The sequence below is a fragment of the Ictidomys tridecemlineatus genome, chromosome 2 (genome assembly GCF_052094955.1).
Source record: "Ictidomys tridecemlineatus isolate mIctTri1 chromosome 2, mIctTri1.hap1, whole genome shotgun sequence".
Classification (NCBI taxonomy): domain Eukaryota; kingdom Metazoa; phylum Chordata; class Mammalia; order Rodentia; family Sciuridae; genus Ictidomys; species Ictidomys tridecemlineatus.
In genome coordinates this window covers 170,494,749-170,514,571 of record NC_135478.1, presented here as the reverse complement: position 1 = coordinate 170,514,571, position 19,823 = coordinate 170,494,749, and the positions used below count along the sequence as shown (strand labels likewise).

Genomic DNA, 19,823 nt, shown 5'->3' with positions numbered 1-19,823 from the left:
TAACATTTTTTCATTTACTAAGACTCTCCCTCAACTTTTTGATTTTGAAAAATTTCAGTTGTACCAAAAAAACTCTGATAATATGAATACTCAGATGCCTAGATTCACATATTATTGTATTTGCCACATCCATTTTATTCTCTCTGATATATGAACATATGCTGTGTATGCACATATATGAAAACCTATAGAAAATAAATTGTAGCATGTTACACTTTCGCATAATTTAGCACATATCTTCTAAGTAATCTCCATGTGGAGCATTATAATACTAAAAATATCAAAATTTATTTAGCATCATCTAATGCACATTGTATATTGAAATTTTCCTAGGTGTTCCCAAAATATCCTTTATGGATTTTTTAAAAAGTTTATCCAGAACCCAAAGTTCACTCTTTGCATTAAGTAGTTAAATGTTACTCATTCAAGCATTTTAAAAATTTAGCTATTGTCTTCATAAATTGTTGCTATTTAAAAGTTTTAAGTTACTTGCATTTTAATTATTTAATTTCATGATTCTTAGATTCGCTGAGTATACTAGTTTCAATTGTATTACACATTGTAAAAAGCAAAATATAACAACTGAAATCTCCTGATTTACTCCTCATTGTGGGTAAGAACATTGCCGTAAGTAAGAAGAAAGGGTACTTTTTAAATGTGTGAATGCTTCCTGACACTGATGAAAATTATGCATGAACGAGAATATCACTTAATGGGGTTATATGTTCATCTTTATTAACATTTTTGTCTTTGAAAGTAAATTAAAATACTCGGCAAGATGAACAGAAATATTAAAATCAGAGTAGTTATTAAACTTACATAGCAAAATTCATCTCAAAGTCATTAATAATGTAACATCTCATTTTAAGATTACAGAAATAGTTAATATTTTATGTATTTAACATATTGTATACATCTCTTTATGGAAATACATATATATATATATATATTTACACACACTATAGTATCATTAAAGTATTCCTTTCTCAAAAAGGGTGCCCATTCCTTCTACAATTTTATATTTCTATATAGACATACACACAAAATAATGGTAGTGTTAGGAATTCTTATGGCAATAAATATAACTAATATGCAGTTTTACTGCTTTGTATTTACTACATTTTGAAGTTGCAACATTATTTACTACCAGCCCACTTGAAAGTATGTATCATATGAATACCACTGGAGGTTCTTATGGCTGACCTTGTCATTTTTAGTCTTCTAGACAAACAATGGCATTCACAATCTTTAAATTTATTGTTCTGTGATCACCACTATGTAATGAGTTACTCAATGAGAGTATATAAACTCTCAAGCTGAATAATCTGAATTTACAGTTTCAAATTCCAAACAGAAAAACACTACCATGGCTTGACTTATATGATGTGATTGGCATGAGTCATTTATTTGGATAAACAATGAAATAATTCTTTTCTTGTATAGAAAAGATATGTACTTAAAGATTGAGTTGGTAATTTTGTGTTAAAGTTTCTAATGATATATCTGCAATCAGAATAAATAATATTAGACACTCAAGTGAAATATTTGATATAAATGCACAAATATTTAAGATGTTAGAGGTTAGACAGAAAAATGTTAATATGCATATATTGATTGAATTTTCTGGGCTCTTCATAATAGAATTAAGACACTGCTAGAGAGATCTAGATAGTTCTTTAAGTGATTATTGCTTTCTTATCCCATGACACATGGCTTAATACCAACTATAATACTGGAACAGTAAGAATGTAAGATAGCTTCAGTTCTTTGCTTTTCAAAAAGACATGATTGAGTTCATAATTTGTGATGGTAGGAAGACAATTTGTACTCAGTGTTTATCCATCTCATAAAAATAACAGCTTGAAACAGGTGAAAGAATATATGAATATATTTCATAGAAATCTCTAAAATACAAAAAAAAACCTGAAACAGAAATTATAGTCCATAGATGGTGTGAAGTTTTACTTGAGAAATATTTTGTTTGCTAAATAAAAACAGTTGCCTGTCAAGGCCAATGTCTTTGCAGGAGAGAAGTGCTGATCTATTTCCTTCACATTACATGTGCAGGACTATTACAGTCCTCACAACAATCTTCCTTGGAAAGGACAATGCTTCAGCTTTCTTCAGCACCAAAGAGACAGATTGAAGTTTGCATTCATAGGAGTTTAAGATGCCAATTATTAGAGTTCCTTACCAAGAGAAATTTGTTGCTTTTTGAGTGCTTAGTTATGGTGATAAGTTTAAAATATCATTGCTATTCTCTTTGGGAGTGCAAAGCATAAATGATTGAAAAATGCCAACATAAAAGTGGCCATTTTTTAATTTGAGATTACATTTGGAATTTGCTTCCCTCATATTTTGTGTCCAGGTTCTGTCTTTCCGGCCCAGCGTAGGTATAAAAGATTGCCTGATAATGATTCAGAAATCAAAAGAAGTTACTGATCTCATGAATATGTCCTAAAATGACAGAGGAACATAAAGTCTTTAAACACAGATATGACAGACTGTGGTTTAAAGAGTGGGCCTTCTCTTTATATAGCTGCTTTCAAACACAGAAGACTCTCAAATGATCCAGGCTGGGCCACTGTGTGCCAGATTCATGTTTCTAAATACCCACTCGACATCCCCTGAGTGTGTGATGGACACCATTAACTTATAGCATCTTTCTTCCCACAAACCTGCTCTTCTCATAGTCTCCCCTTTCTCAGGAAATTACATCTACATATGTTCTTATGCTCAGTTCTGAGAACTTGGATTGTTTTGAGTCCTTTATTTTCTAACCTTCCATATCTAATACATTTACAGATTCTCTGAGGATAAAAAGTCAGACCAGCTCTACCTCTATCATCCCTATCCAAGGCACCATTCTATTGCACCTAGGTAAATACAGTAGCTTCCTATTTTCCAGCTTGTGCTCCCCTTCCCCAACCCCATCTCTTCCTGTCCCAGGGCTCCCATTCAATTCAAACCCATCCAGTGAAGTTTATAAACCATAATTCAAATAATATCACTCATGTGCTCAAATACCCTGCCATTTTACGTTTCATTATAAATGAAATCCTTTCAACTGCTTATAAAGTCCTCCATCATCTTGTATCATGACTCATTTCCTACTTCCTTTTTCTCATTTTAGGGTAGTCTCCTTAGTTTTGGTGCTGTTCCTCTAACAATCGTGGTATACTCCTGGAACATTATTCTTTCAGAGAAGGCCTCAGGGCCAGTCCTCACTGTGTTCAAGTCTTGTCCAAGGACTATGACCCCAGTGAGACCCTACCTGGCTACCCACTAATGTCCCAAACCACTGCTTCCCATATGTTCTACCTGCCTTCTCTGCCTTTTTAAAATACTTAGACTTTATTCTTATTTGATAGATTAGACGTTTTTATTTATTCATTTGTTGTCTGTTCTCTCCCTTTCAGAGATTTTATACCTGAACTCAAAAGATTTTTTGTCTTTGTGTTGCTTTTTTGCATGTTACATGCCCAACTTCTAGAAACATATTTGAAAAATATTTGTCCAGTACTAAATATTTGTTGAACTAGTGAAAAGGAGCAAACTACTCTTGATATATGAAAGTACTTCCATAGGGTTATTTCAATCTATCCATATAGGAATTTATTTGTTACAAGGAATTAGAGCCATAAAACATCATCACTCCTGAGCTTTACTCAAAAGATCATTGGTATTTGTGATTGGTGTTATTTGTTCCCTCTGCTGACCCTAAGTTTTATAGGTGTTGTCCCTATCATCTATTGGAATTCATATCACAGGATGGTTGAAAGTAGCTGTTACCTTGGCTGGTCCTGAAATCTGCTTGTTCTTTGTTATATTATCTATTTATCAACTGGTAGTCAGTCCCTTCCAACTTGATGCAAATTGATGCAGTGTTTCCTGCTTATGTCTTCCCCAGATTAAAGGTATCTGCTATTGCTTTTCTCTCTTAATCTAACCAGCAGTCATGCATTCACTACTCAAAGAAGAGCATGGTTATCAAGGTTTATAAAGCAAATTAGGGTACTTTGCTGGTACAATGTTCTGGAGCTTAAATAACATGGCTAGTTTCATTTTTGATAATATATGTTTGTCATTAATCCAATTAACTTCTGTTTCATAGAGGACAAACATTTGATTATAAGGTAATTAAGGAATGTAGGGAAACCCTAGGATTAAAGGATACACTGAAACAGATAGGACAAAGAAAGATATCAATTAAAATTAAATTAAAGATAAATACTTTCTGAACTATTTGATGGGTCCTGGAGATGACATTTGCAGAGGAGCTCTGAAGCGAATCTCAAGTTATAAAGCATAGGATTTTCTTCATTTAAACACTATTTGTGGTGCTGAACATAGCTGCTGTTCTTAGTGTCATTTTTTAAGAAAACAGCAATACAAGTGGTTCTAACAACATGGAGCCCTTCTGTACTGTTGGTGACATCGATTTTAAGTTGAATGTTAAGTGCTCACCGCTTCCCAGTTGGGTAGAATCTAGAGCAAGAGTGGCCATCCCAGGCACAGTAGGGGTCCCTTGCCAGACAGCAGTCAGCACAGGCTGTCCCATAGATGTGGCAGCGATGCAAGGACACTTGGGAAATCCCTTCATTGGAGCTCACGTACAACTGTTGCTGTAAGAGGAATGATGTTGATTTATTTCAGATGTGGAAGTTAGAAGACTTTCAGCAGGAATACATTATAATGCATGCCCAGAAACCCTTGCATTCATTTAGAAACATACTAAAAATGAGAAGCAAAGCACAGAAGGATATAAGCCAAAATAAATAGAATTTTCTTATGTTAATATGCCTATAGCATTACCACTTTCCTGCTTAAAAAAGAAAAGCTCAGAGCACCATGTACAACGGTAATGTATTTTAGACATTGGGATTCATTGTTCACTCAGATGTGAGCTAATATATTGTAGATTTAAATTACGGTGTTTTCTTTTCTCTGACTGCTCTCAGCAAAGCACAAGGAAGTATTCTCATTTTTCAAGTCTGGCAACACATTACTTTGAAAATTTTTAAATGTCGGGTTTAAAAGAAAGGGTACTTTAACAGAAAATAAAACAAAATAAAGGACATTTAAAGTTTAGAAGAAAAATAGCAGATAGTAAATATTAGATGAAATGAAGAAAAATGTCTTCGAAAGTACCATAGTACTCATTAAAACTATTTTAAAATTATTTGGGAGAATGTCAGCATTTACATTTAGATATATCTTAGACTTTCTGCATGACCCAGTAACCTACCTCACCTCAAGGAAGTTTGAATAAATATTTTATCCTCCCTCATTTGTGGGGTGTCAAGAGTATACAACTCCAGTGCCTTTATCTGGGCATAAAAATGTTCTCAGAAGTCCATGGAAAGAGCCTCTAAGTGACACTCCTTCTTTTCCAAATGACAGATAGAATACAATTCAACTCAGCACAGAATCTCTAAGCTGGAGCTTGAATAGATGTAGATGTGAGGGAGCATCTCCCATATATACATATACTTTTAAGAATTGAACGTATTGGTTGACCAGGCTCTAAAAGCTCTGTAAGGCAGACTCCCTGGGTCCCAATCTCAGCTCAGCCACAAACAAACTATGTAACTTTTCTGAATCTCAGTTTCCTTATTGTTGAAATTGGGATAATCTAGTACTTGGCCCATAGTTTTTGTAAGAGATAAATGTTGTAGAGGCTCCCAACACATAAAATGTTTGGAACAGTTTTTGTCTTGTAAGAGTTCAATGAATGTTAATTAATTGTACTAGCAGGAAAATACAAATCAACAGACTACCCATCTATAAATTTTCAATTCTACTAAATCATTTAAATTATACCTCATTCTATTATATCTAATATAATTATTTTATTCAGATAGATTGTTTTTTTTGAAATTGTGCTAAAATTGATTAATTGCCATTTAAATGTTCAAATTACAAGAACATAACTGGATATTTTAACAATAAACATCTGTCCGGGAACATTTGAAACAAATGTTTATTGAGTAAATTAATTATATAGTGAATGTATCAGCTTCATTAAAATGTTTAAAGCACACTAGTTTAGCTAAGAAAAGAATGCACATAGTTTCATCCTAGATAATTCACTTTTTATTAATCCAATTATTTTCTGTTATTTGAAGTACAAAAATAATTGAAAATAATGTCATAAAATGAATAATGAAATAGATTGACTATCAGAAAAGGTAGCAAATTCATGGTATTTAAACATATATAAAATGTCCTTCACATTTTCAGTCTTCTCACTTGAATAAATAATGCAGTAAGCTGTTATGCAAATGAATTCTAAAAAGTCAAATAAGCACTCCTGCATTGTATCTAACTGTTGTAATGAGATGTTTTCAACTATCTACAATATAAGACATTGGAAACCAATGTACTATGAGAACTACAAGTAAGTTGAAACCTGTAATTTTATGTAAGACTGAGATGCCACACAAATGGTTTTGTATCCATTTTGAATTTTGCTTCTATATTTTCTCTTTGCATTAGATTGCTGTAAACAAAGGGCTTCCCTGCAGACTTCAAAGACAATTCTGACTTGAGATCAGCACCCTAGGACATTAGGCAAAATGACAAATGGCTTCTTGTTACTTGGGAAAATGTTTGCTATGCACCACACAAACATTTTTACAGATGAGATCTTTAGCTCCCTTGTACCTTATTTATTTTTTTCTCATAAAGTTTAGTTAAGTGAAAAGAATGCAAGACTAACTATGCAATACTCCATCATCTCTAACAGACCAAATGTGGCAAAGACCACTAAAATTATGTAATCAGTTGTGCAAACACATAAAATCTTTATTCTGGATTCCAAGAAAAATAAGTCGCAGGCTTTGACAGATAGCATTTGCTGAGGACCCACATTATTTTGGACAATTTATATAAATCAAATCCTTTGTGGAGGAAGGCATTACCTTACAGATGTAAGAAACCTTGGATAGAGAAATTAAATGATTTGTCCAAAATTTACAGTCAGCTTGGGATTCCAAAGCATCACAACTCCACTCTGAAATTTATTCCATTCTGACTACACAATTATGCCCCCTTAGAACCTTTACAATAACAACTTTGGGTGCTACACAGGTGTATATTTTGTACATGTAGACCACTGTATGTTTGCCTCTGCAGGAAAAACCAAATTAATTAGAAGATTTCTGATAACCATAGTCAAACATTTCTTCCTATAATCCTGAGACCTTAATTTTGAGACATTCAATTTTTTTAGACATGTATAAGACCTAGGAAATAATATTTCCTTAAAAATAACCCTTAGAGAATGCACTGCACATTTCAAGCATGTGACAGGAGTATGCACTCAAAAGCAGATTGATTACTCATTCCAAACCCTTGAGAATGCTGTGATATTATAGTAGCCCAAACATTATGCTAAGTTCTTCCTTCAAAAAGATTATTTTTTATTTTAGTTGGCTTTACACACTGTAATATTTGAGAATATAAGATATACAAAATGTTGGACTATCTTTCTGTGTATATGTTCTGCTCTGATGAACTTTTATACAAAAATAAACAAATTGAGTCTTACAATCACAGATTGTAAATTTCCATAAAAATAACCCTTTTAAATTCCACATCAAAATAAAGGTGATTTTATGATATACTTTAACTAGAATCATTTATTTTGTTAATAGTAAAACTAGTTTCTCAGGAATTATAAAACATATTTTTCATAATGGCAAAACAGCTTAGTATGCAAACAACACCAAACTGATTTAGTTTTTTACCTTTTTGGATGAGATTTTCATTGTTGTTATGGGAACATGATTCTAAAAGAATAGAAAACATCATGTTAGTTTCTCATGTGATCCTTAAAACACATTTATATTAAAATTTTCATAAATAAAAACTCAAAATCTCATTTTTCACTACATGTATATATTTTTCAATAAAGTATATTTCTCTTTCGGGACTAGAAATGGCTTTGTCATATAATACATGCCTAAATTGTAATAAAAATAGTAATTATAACACATTTATCTTTATAGGCATTAGAAAAAGTAAAAGTTTGAAAAACTTAAAGTAATCAAGAAAAGCGTATCTTGAAACATTGCATATGAATTGGATCTGGGTACATAGGTGGGGAGGCTGTGCACCTCATCTGACTTCTCCATAGTACCCTGCATAAGACACTATTGTTTACCTGCCAAGTGTTTTGAAAGATGTATTAGGCTGAACCATACTAATTAATTCTCATTGTTGAAAACAAAGGAATGTTGTTAGCAAAGAGTTTCTTTTGGTAAGTGTGAATGAGTGAAAGAATGTAAGAATTTTCTCAAATAGTAAGTCTTTTGAAAGTCACTCTATTCATAACTTTACTTAATAAACATTATTAGTCCTTTTAAACTTAAATTTCTCATAACCTGATGGAGATCTTAAAGATTTATTTGGGTAATTTAAATGGTTGCAAGCTCTCAAAATCTAAAGTAACCCAAATTTTTGTGCTTCCTGAAGTTACAAGTATTTACAAACACTTAGAAAAAGTAATAGTGACATCTTTAACTCTCAATTGCATTAATTTTTGATTGTCCTTTATAAACACACACACACACACACACACACACACACACACACACACCACAAAGGGTTGCTGCTTATAGCCATGTAGGCAACTACTAATAGTCATACCTTAAACTTAAGCTTAGGGAACCCAAACTGATTTTCAGAAAATACGGAGAAGATTAAATTTTAAAAAAAAGTATTAAATAAGTTGGCCCTAATCTCCATCACGTGGGGGCAGGCCCCAAATTCCTTAATAAGACACCTGTAGCACAAGAGTTAAAACCAAGAATCAACAAATGAGACGAATTCAAACTAAAAAGTTTTTTCTCAGCAAGAGAAATAAAATGTGTGGTAAATAGGGAGCCTACATCCTGGGAACAAATTTTTACCCCTCACACATCAGATAGAGCTCTAATGTCTAGAGTATACAAAGAACTCAAAAAGTTAAACAACAAAAAAATAAATAACTCAATCAACAAATGAGCCAAGGACCTGAACAGACACTTCTCAGAAGAGGATATACAATCAATCAACAAATACATGAAAAAATGCTCACCATCTCTAGCAATCAGAGAAATGCAAATTAAAACTACTCTAAGATACCATCTCACTCCAGTAAGAATGAAAGCCATTATGAAGTCAAACAACAAGTGCTGGTGAGGATGTAGGGAAAAGGTACACTCATACATTGCTGGTGGGACTGCAAATTGGTGCAGCCTATTTGGAAAGCAGTATGGAGATTCCTTGGAAAGCTGGGAATGGAACCACCATTTGACCCAGCTATTCCCCTTCTCGGACTATACCCAAAAGACCTAAAAAGAGCATACTACAGGGACACAGCCACATCAATGTTTATACCAGCACAATTCACAATAGCTAGACTGTGGAACAAACCTAGATGCCCTTCAATAGATGAATGGATTAAAATGTGGCATTTATACACAATGGGATATTACTTAGCACTAAAAAATAACAAGATCATGGTATTTGCAGGGAAATGGATGGCATTAGAGCAGATTATGCTAAGTGAAGTTAGCCAATCCCTAAAAAACAAATGCCTAATGTCTTCTCTGATATAAGGGGGTGACTCAAAATGGGATAGGGAGGAAGAGCATGAGAAGAAGATTACCTCTAAATAAGGAAGAGAAGTAGGAGGGGAAAGGAGGGAGAAGGGGAATTGCACAGAAGATGGAAAGAGACCCTCATCGTTATACAGAATACATGTATGATGTTGTGAGGGAAAAAAAAAGAAGTGTGTCACATTAGATTGGGTAGAGAGAAGTGATGGGAGGGGAAGTGGGGATAGGAAGGGCAGCAGAATAAAATAGACATTATTATTGTTGTATGTATATATGTGATTATATGCCCAATGTGATTCTGCAACCTGTACATTCAGAAAAATGAGAAATTATACTCACATAACCGACCATAAGTACTTCTCACTTGATAGAATCACTCATATTTCTTTAAGACTTCTCCATACAGATATTTTTGGTTTGTGTTAAACTCAATTAACATTTACTGATTAAATCCAAGACATTTCAGTATTTTAAATTAAGTGCTACAATATGGCATCTATGATATCTTCAGAAAATTTCAGAGTAGGGTACATTATATTATATTGGCTAGTCAAGTTGTCTCTACTGCATTGTATGAGACAAAAAGACAAAACTGTCTACATAATGCAACTTGAGTTAATCTAGTGAAACAATCAATTTGGAAAAACTGAACAGATACAGGTGATATTATTTTATGTTTACAATTTTAATATAGTTACATGAAGAACCCAATGCCAAAGAGCCGGGCATTAAACTCTAAATTTCATAACATGCCGAGAAATCTGGCAGAGTTTCTCACATCTTCATTTCACTTGATTCTTTTTTTTTTATTTCTTTATTTTAAAAATTTATTAGCAAAACCTAACATTAGCAAAATCTAAGCATTATATCTTAACCATTTATATACTTACAATTCAGCATTTTTAGTGGCCATGGGCATGTATACCAATGAGTCATGACTTTCTAAAACTCACTCAACCCAGCCAAGCAATTCATTAGATTAGGAATATTTTGCTTCTGGGATTTCTGAAGGGCTGCTTCTACTCAGTCATAGATTGACTGTGATCTTTTTGATTTCCTGAGCCCTTGTTTCTTCGTTGGTTTAGCTGAAATAAAGGTCTGCAGCAGGATTGAATCCATTCCACAGTTGCTTTGCTATTCTAATGAATCCTTCTTCTCTTATTTTCCCACCTTTCCAAATGTAGATAAGAAAGACCACTTTAACTTCAATGACTGATACCATAAGGAGAAAAAGGGCTAGCCAGGTCCAAAGATAAATAAAGAACAGAACAGGGTCCTCTCCCCCAACCAGGTGAGATCTTAAGGAACTATACTTCCCCCTGTGTACCTTTCCCTTTTTTTGTCTTGTTATTCTTCTACTTTTTTTTAAAAATCCCAAGTTCAAGGAAAACTAGAATAAAACAATAAAATCTCAAATTCAGATGATAGAACATAAAGTATTAAGAGGCAAAGTACAACAATTTTTTTTAAAAAAGAATGACATTTGAATTAAAAGCAATAAAACAAGAGAAAAAGCAGTTTTTCTTGAACTTACTGGTCACAAAAATATGAGAAAGTTTATCTAACAATCAATAATGTGAAGGCATTTGTGTTTCAGTGGCTTGTGAAGAAAATGATAAAAGCTCTTTCATGGCCAAGTCTTGTAGACCTTGACCACAAGAACTCATTTTTTAAAAATAATGATGACCAAAATTCTTCAAGTTGTGATGACAGCTGGGAAAAAAAAAAGCAATCCTTCTATGTTAAGATAACTTGAAGTGTAAGAAAATACTTCACAAAAATATTTGTTCTATATTTCTCATTTTATCTGATGTTTTCCTACCCTGAAAAATTTATGACATTCATTTATTTGATCTTTTATCAAGTATTTTTTTCCTCTCAAGTGGCTGTAAGATTAAAGAATTGCATTTTTCTTGCATGTTCTGAGATTAACAGAAGTGATGATCAGACCTTAAAGACTTCCAGCTCCTCCAGAATGAGCTCGCCACTGGTAGAGGTGTTATTGGGAAGGACCACCACCTTCTGTACAGTCCCCCGATCTAAATTAAAAACAGAAAAAAAAAATGACATGTTATAATGGTTTTTTTTTTAGAGGAAAGAAACGCATTTAGACATAAGACTACTGGCTTAGAATTATTATTTATGTACTTGGTCATCAAAAATATATTGAAGGTTGAGCAACTACATGGAATTTATTCCAAATCTCATATAGTTAAATTGAGATTATATAACATTCAAAAGGAACTAGTATGAACATGTTATATCCTGCACATAATTGGGTATAGGCAAAACTATGACAGAAGGAAAGAATGTCCAAATGACTGTAATCTACAGTTCTAAACAAACTATATATTCTTGAAACATAATGTATAACTTTAAGTTTGGTCCTTAAGAATATTACTTGCTTCTCCAAAGTAACCTTGTAAATTGATCCTAAAGCCATTTTATTAGTAAGGGCACATAATGATTTCATTAAGTGAAGAAAGATTTCTGTAAACAAATACTTACATTAATTATTTAATAAATTACTAGTACTGGAAAATTGACATTTGATCTGTAGCTGTGAATGTTTAGACATAGTAAAAAGTTTCGCTCACGTTTCAAACTAAGGTTCTAAATAGAAATCTAACTATAGCTTTATTCAGGTGTGAATACCTACATATAGGATAATCATACTGTTCCACAATTCACTTATCTTTTGGAAAAAAATTTTCGATGTTTAAAATGCGGGTGAAATTGTGAAACTAGATGGGCAAAACAAACTAAAGCAAACACAAAATTTACTCACATTTCCTAGAGACTGGCAAAAACACTGATGCCTAAATAAGTGTAATGGGTACAGAAATGTTACTTAGATCAAAATTTACAATTGAGATAATTTCATATAGTCACATAAACATTTTACACACTTACTATTATGGTACACTTCCAAGCACGTGAATTTAGTTCTATAAAAAACTGTTTGTGATTTAGTCATGTGAGATTAAAGTTGTGAGTAATATGGTGAAGTAAAAATATATTTCCATTAAAACTACTGATGAGCTGCATCATAAACATCAAGTTATTACTCTTTCAAATTATCACTGTGAATTCATGACTTATAGATAGGTATTATTATCAACAGATAATGCAGCACTTTCTAATTCTGTTAAAAATATTGATAAGAGTTGAACTAAATAATATAGTACTTTATAACTAAGAATCATTTAGTGATTAATACTACAAATCTCAAATCTCCCATCTCAGATTGGCTTCTAGTCCACAGGCAAGAGTCACTCTGACACAAAAGATCCCATTTTATGTTTACAGTCTACTCTTTACGAACTTTATTGAAAGACTTAAAAAAAAAATCTTAATAGAAAACTCAACATTAAAATGGTGGAAACAGCTGGGTGTGGTGGTGCACGCCTTTAATCCTAGTGGCTCGGGAGACTGAAGCAGGAGTTCAAACCCAGCCTCAGCAACAGTGAGGTGCTAAGCAATTCAGTGAGACCCTGCTTCTAAATAAAATAAAAATAGGGCTAAGGATGTGGCTCAGTGGCTGAGTGCCCCTGATTTCAATCCCCCCCCACAAATAAAAAATAAATAAAATGGTGGAAACTAAAAATATAAAAACTTACTAAACTACAAGATTACACAGAAAAATGTGAGACAGAAAGAGGTTGCCAGAATAATCTCTAAAACCTGTGAGGGTTCAGCATATGAGTACATGATCTTAAAGTTTAAAAGCTCATTCTATACTTTAAAATCCACTGTTTATACTAAAAAACATCACTTGCAAAGCTTTGAAGGCAATAGGAATAATTTAAAATCTCTGAAATTTCTGATTCATTGAGCAGCTGCCTTAGAATTGTCCCTGTCTTTTAGGAAGATAAGTAATGTATTGGAAGTGGAGAAGCACTTGGGGGTGCTGTGCAGAGATACATCACAACTGAAAATGGACCAATGTGGCCGGGAAAATACTCCTCACTTTCTATAAACAATCCTTTACAATGAGCAGAGCAGACATCCAGGGGAATATAACATACCAAAAAAGCAAAACAAAACAAAAACACTAATCAAAAAAGAGATGGAATTGTGACAGCTACATCAAGATTTGTTTGCTTCTGTGTGTGGGTGTATGCACATACAGCCCCCCGTGGAATACTTCTTGAATGAATTATTGGGGATGGGGTACAATATCTTTGCTTCAGGTCATGTTATCATAAATGTCACATTCTTTTAAAAAAGAGGAGTTTTAGGGTCTCTTGCTGCTGTTCATAAGGATTGCTACCATTCTCCATGACAGCAATGACTTCTTTCTTGGGTAGAGATTGAATAGAAGCTGGGTATAAGCATAGTTTCAAAGAAAATTGCCCAAAAGGTTATCCCAATTGCAATGGTTTTCAAAGATAGAACTACCAGCTCTGAAAAGAACTGAGTGATTATCTTGATTTGCCATTCCATAATATATACATATATCAAAACATCATACAAAACATCAAAAATATACACAGTTTTTACTTGTCAGTTAAAAAAAGAAAAAAACAAACACTGAAAAAAAAAAGAATTAGCAAGTGCTAAATTTTGTTCACTTAATGTTTAACTTACTATGAGAATAAAATTTTATATGTCATCATTTTCTTCTGGAAGGAGTCACATTAAAGATACTATATTCATACCATTAATAAAATATTTTGCAAAGAAAAACTATAAAATGAGCTATTAAAAGATAATGAAAACCCTTTTTTGACTCATTCACAATAAAAGGTAGAGAAGGTAGAATACCACTTTTATTTATTGCTTTTCTGTTATTTTTGAATAGTTTTTATGTTGCTTGTAATGATGAATTCCCTATATATAAAATAATGACATCCTTAGGTTGTATTATTCACTACTAAAACATAAGTAGACTTGAGTTATCATCCATCCATTTTTACTCACTGACTCAACAAGAAATTATTGAATGCCTTAAGTGAGTCAGATAGTATAGATACAAAGATAAATAAGCATACTACTCACAAGTTCACAGTCTAGAATTTATGGGTTTTTGAGTAGTAAGTGTGTTCCCATTAAAATGTTAGTCATTGTGAGATATGCATTCCAGAATGGCCATAAAACTCCCCATTACTTATGTCTACATGAAGCCATCTCTGTACCCTTTCGTTTGAAGATGATAATACAGTCATCAAATGTCTTCCTTCTAGGGGTGGTGAGAACGGTATTCCTTGGATGTCCTCATAACTATAAATCTTTTTTTATTGCTCTGTAGAATTGGGATATTGCTCTCATCCACTTGGGAAAAGCACATGACTACAATATAGTTACAATGAAGCAAAGTCCCTTTTTCCTGAAGCCTTGCTTGCCTTGTGTGTAAAATGTAGGTAATAACAGATATTTGTTATATATGTTGCTAGAGCCTTCCTAGAATCATGTCTCCTTTTTTTGGCAACAATGCCTTGAGCTCCAGGAGACACATCCTTGCTTCTGGAATTCACACAGAATTAGGCATAGAAACAATTCAGGGGTATCTCTTTCTGGGAATTAGGTAAGTGGGAGTTTCTTTGTATGAGACAGACTGAAAGCCCTGCACATCTGGAGGAAGTGAAGCCACACTTGCTACTACGTGAAGAGATGCCATTTGAAAACTAGTGACGCAGAGGAAAGCAGAACTGAAAGAAGAAGAAATAATTTCTGACATCATTTTAGCACAAATTTAACTCAGTCTGGGGCTGCTTTCTGGGTGTCCCAAAGGGAAGAATTTTCAACTCATAAAATGTGTGTTCACTTTCATTTGAGGAAGTCCTAATTAAATGATACAGAAATATACAGAAATTGCCTAAAATGTTAATGCTATGTATTGTACCCTCCATAAGTGCAAGTTATTTTCTTAGATCCAGTCTTCTGCTTAACTAAGCTTTTGACATTGCCAGTGTCACTTTCTTTTACTAACCCTCAATTTCCTCATTTATAGTATACAGATAATAAATCCCTGAGTACATGAAAGCATTGGTATGTGAGTAAGCAGAACGAATCCTAGAAGTGATCTGCATCATGTGCATTTTCCCACAAACATAGCATAGCAGACTTATCAATTTGCATTAGTGATTTTAATTTCATTTCCTTTCATTAAATATTTAGAGAAAATTCCCTGGACAAGCTTCTTTTCTGTCTTATTTTTTTTTATACTACCTAGGGTTTTTTTCTTTCTTTTTAATACAAGGGATTAGAGTATTAATCCTTACAACTTTTCTCTGTCTCCAAGAGATCAGCATGCATTTACAGCACAGTAGGTGTTGGCTGTCTCAAACAAATGATCAAACATAGCTCATTACTCAGCAGGTCATTTGAATAATCATTGTATATCTATCTCCTGGGATGCATTTAAACTACAGTCCTTGGAGGGTTACCCTGGAAACTGATGGACCAAACTGTGCTTGCCTTTGGATTTGGGAAAACACTGCCTCCTTAATCAGATCCAGTTTGTCCCTTTCTCAGATTGACTGACCTATCAAAGCTCTATAGTCCGGACTAGCCTCACAGGTATGTGCCCTGCACAGTCACAGAAGCTCCTGTGCTCAGAAGACCTGCATGTTTGATTTAATGCACTTTTGCCTCCTTGAAAGTACTAATACCTTTTTAACAAAGGACCCTGAATTTTCATTTTGCACTGCCCTACAATTATGCAGTCAGATGTAATTCTAGGAGTTAGCAATTAATATTAATTTATACTAGGTGAGAAGCAGCCTTATTCACTTTAGTAAAGATGCCATACACTTCCTACTTTTTCTCTCTTTTCCATAGTGTCCCTAGATGCCATCCTAGGTAGCTAGCCCATTGCATGACTTCCAAATAGCAGTTTTATCAGATAATCAATTCTAGTATTTATTAATTAAACCGAGAATTGTAAAAGAAAATTCATACTTGTTAAATGCAACTCTTCCTTTATTATAATTTTATGGTATTTCAATTATTAAAATAAAGATTTTAAAGATTAAAAAAAGAGCTGACAAAATCTCTGGCAAATGAAAGCTCTTTAGGTATGAAGTATGACTAGATATATCTTACATAGTTGGCTTTTATGATAAGATTTAAACAAATGGCTGTTTTATTTTGTGTTAAAATATCCATTCTAAATAGCTGTCATTTGCTTGATAGGTTACCGTACTGCTGATACATTGCTTTAATAGTAATTTTTAAAATTTTAGAATAAAACTGAATCTTTTTTAAGTAGTGTGCTGAATCTACTTGTAAGAGGGGGTAATTCTATTCCTCTTGCCCCTGTTACAAAAGAAATGCATTCTTGTTTCTAAATGAGGCCATTTATTACCATTTCTTAACATTCAGTAAGTTTCACACAGGGAGCCTTGAATAGGTAATTGAGGAGCTCTGATGTTGACACCTTTTACATCAGCCCTGGGGCAGTTAGAGCCCCAGCTGGTTACCAAAGGCATCCTAAGTGTCTCTATTTCAGGGGAGGTCCTCCAAAGGCAGGGCCAATAAAAGATATCTAATCAGCATCTTCCAAAGTGTATTGATGCTATAGTTTGTAGGGTCATATAAATTTGAAAATACTGGGTTCACATAAGTTCAATAGGCTTCTTTGCTGCAGAATCTTTTTAGAAAGGTTAAAATGCTTTTCTGCATTGTAAGGAAAATAAAGTATTCAGTGACTTTCAAGTTCGTTTGCTGATGCCATTAATTTCACTTAACTTTTTAGCACCTCAAGCCATGTTGAATTATACAAATAGTTTCTCCAAGTGTGGCTTTCACATTACCTCACTCAAAGTCACCTAGAGAGCTTACTAAAAATACAGATGCTGATTCCCATGGTAGATCACAGACTAGAATTTTTGGAAAAGGTGCATATTAATAAGCTTTACAGAAAAACATATGTCTGCTTAAATATTGAGAAATATATAATTATTTTAAACCTAGTTCTTTTTTGGAGGGGGTAGATATGTATATTTATCAAAAAGGAAGGTACCAAATTGGTATTTTTAATATAAATTTGTTAATTGTTATTTTCTTTTTTTGTATAAATTTCGCTAATTATTACAATTTCTAATGTATAAAGTAACTTATTTGCAATGTAATAAACACAATATAAAAATCAATCAAAATTATAATATAGTAGTTTCGGATATTTTGAAAATCAGAGTGTACATATTATATGAATAAATATACATATATGACTTATGAAATAACAAAAGGAATACTAAATCTGCAAACATTAAAATGAATGATAAACCCTATAGTTTGTTGACACTGATTTAAGAAGTAAAGAGATTTCAATTTCTTTCAACAGAAATATCATAAGGAAGTTGGGCATGATAACATATGCCTACAATCAATGTGACTCAGGAAACTGAGGCAGGAAGTCCACAAGTTGAAGACAGCTGCCGCAACCTAGTGAGGCCCTAAATAATATAGTGAGACCCTATCACAAAAAATCCCAAAATAAAAAATTTGAAAAAAGGCTGTGTTAGGGTCTGTAAACAAGTCAAGATGGCGCCTGGCATTTTGCCAGAGGGAGTGGTTTGTGAAGTAACGCCAGTGAGCCATTAAGTGTGAAGATTCCTTGTTGGTTGACTGCTGTATCTAGCTTATGTTAATTAAGATAAGCTGTGTGGAATGTATATATACCCCTCCTGTCCTACAGTAAAGGGCTCCCACTCCTGCTGTATCAATGTACACAAGTTGCTCGTCACCCCCAGGTTATTTTGATGCAGCCGGACTGCGGCAGGGCTGTGGATGTGGCTCAGTGGTAAAATGACTCTGGGTTTAATCCCCAGTACCAAAAAGGAAAAAGAAGAAAAAAAAAAAAGAAAAAATAAATATCATAAGGAAAGTCTTTCTAAAGGACAATATGGCCATTGACCCCGTGATGGAGTAATTGACACTAGAATACTTTCTTGTAGTAAGCAACTGTAACACTGCCCAAACTGAATGCAGCAATTCTTTTTAGATAATAGGTAGCAGGCAGTGCAAGACTAAAAGAGTACTTACAAGTTAATCCTCATGATCACTGACTTTCTGCCTGGGAATAATTCCAATAGAGGCTCAGAGAGCTAAGGTCTATGTACAGCATGAAGGTCTCACTGAGATCAGGAGGTAGATATGAAAATTTGGAGCCGCAGAAGGAAATGAATTCTATGGTATGAGACAGGGAGAGGGAGGGATAGCTGTCCTGCAGGGGATTTCAAAAATCCATGTGGAAACACTCTATGAGTCTGTGGCTTATTTGGGGCAATATTTTTGCAGGCTGAGAGCACTAAGTGTTAACAGATTGTACCTGCTATGGGGTAAAGGGAAAAGATCAATTATATATTCAGCAGTTCTTCAGGGAAAGCAATGTGGGGTGAAGTTGGAGTTCTGGCCTCATTCAGATCCCATCAACACCCTGTTAGAACTTTTGACATCCAACTGATACAAGAAAGGATGAGTCTTTAAGCTTAAATGTCAAATGCTAGAGTAGAACCCAGTACAGGCCTGTCTTAATAGAACCTATAACCAAGATGTAAGAAAACATGGAAAGAAAGAATTTGGACTGGAATCCTGCAAAATTGGAATGACTTTGAGCATATGCATTCTAATAAAGAGTGAAATGAGACCAAACTAGTGACCAGCTAATAAAGTGCTTGCTGTAATAAGAATTTACTATTCAGAAGAGGGAAACAGAATCCAAAGTCAAGGTTTTATCTATAATGTCCAGCATTCATTAAAAAAAGCATTATGCATATAAAAAAGGAAGATGTGATCAAGCATCAAGAAAAATAAGGAAGACATTCCAGGTTTTTGGTTTGGCAAAGCAGCTAAAGCTATTATAAGTATGATTAAATAATTAAAATAAAATTGTTTAAAAACTAACAGAAGATATAATCTTAATGAGTTAACAGAAAGAAACTTAATTAAAAATAGAAATTTTAGAACCAAAAATACCCATTATAACATATTAAAACTGTGAACTAAACACTAAATTGGGAAATTGGAATTGAAAGGAAAAAATGTCAATGAAATCAATAAGACCTCATTTGACTGGAATAAGAAGGAAAAAAGATGAAGTGAACAGAGTCTTCTGGTCTGTGTGGTATCATCAAATAGCCTCACAGGTGTGTAGTTGAGTTTCAAGGGAGATTAGGGAGAAATTGGGGAAGAAAAAAATTGAAAGAAATAATGATTGAAAACTTTCCTAATCTGATGAAAAAGATGCACTACAGAAGAATTTACTGAGAATAA

The 19,823-nt window shown here is 33.5% G+C and overlaps 1 protein-coding gene across 1 annotated transcript in view; it reads right to left on the bottom strand.

The window, feature by feature from the left end:
- The window catches only part of Sema3c (semaphorin 3C), a 159,499-nt gene that overhangs the window by 8,005 nt on the left and 131,671 nt on the right, over positions 1-19,823 (bottom strand). The window contains exons 13-15 of the mRNA XM_005340671.5: positions 11,556-11,644; positions 7,752-7,793; positions 4,468-4,625 (exon numbers count right to left, since the gene is read on the bottom strand). Of these exons, the coding sequence (XP_005340728.1) occupies positions 4,468-4,625; positions 7,752-7,793; positions 11,556-11,644 (289 nt within the window). The remainder of the gene's footprint in view (positions 1-4,467; positions 4,626-7,751; positions 7,794-11,555; positions 11,645-19,823) is intronic.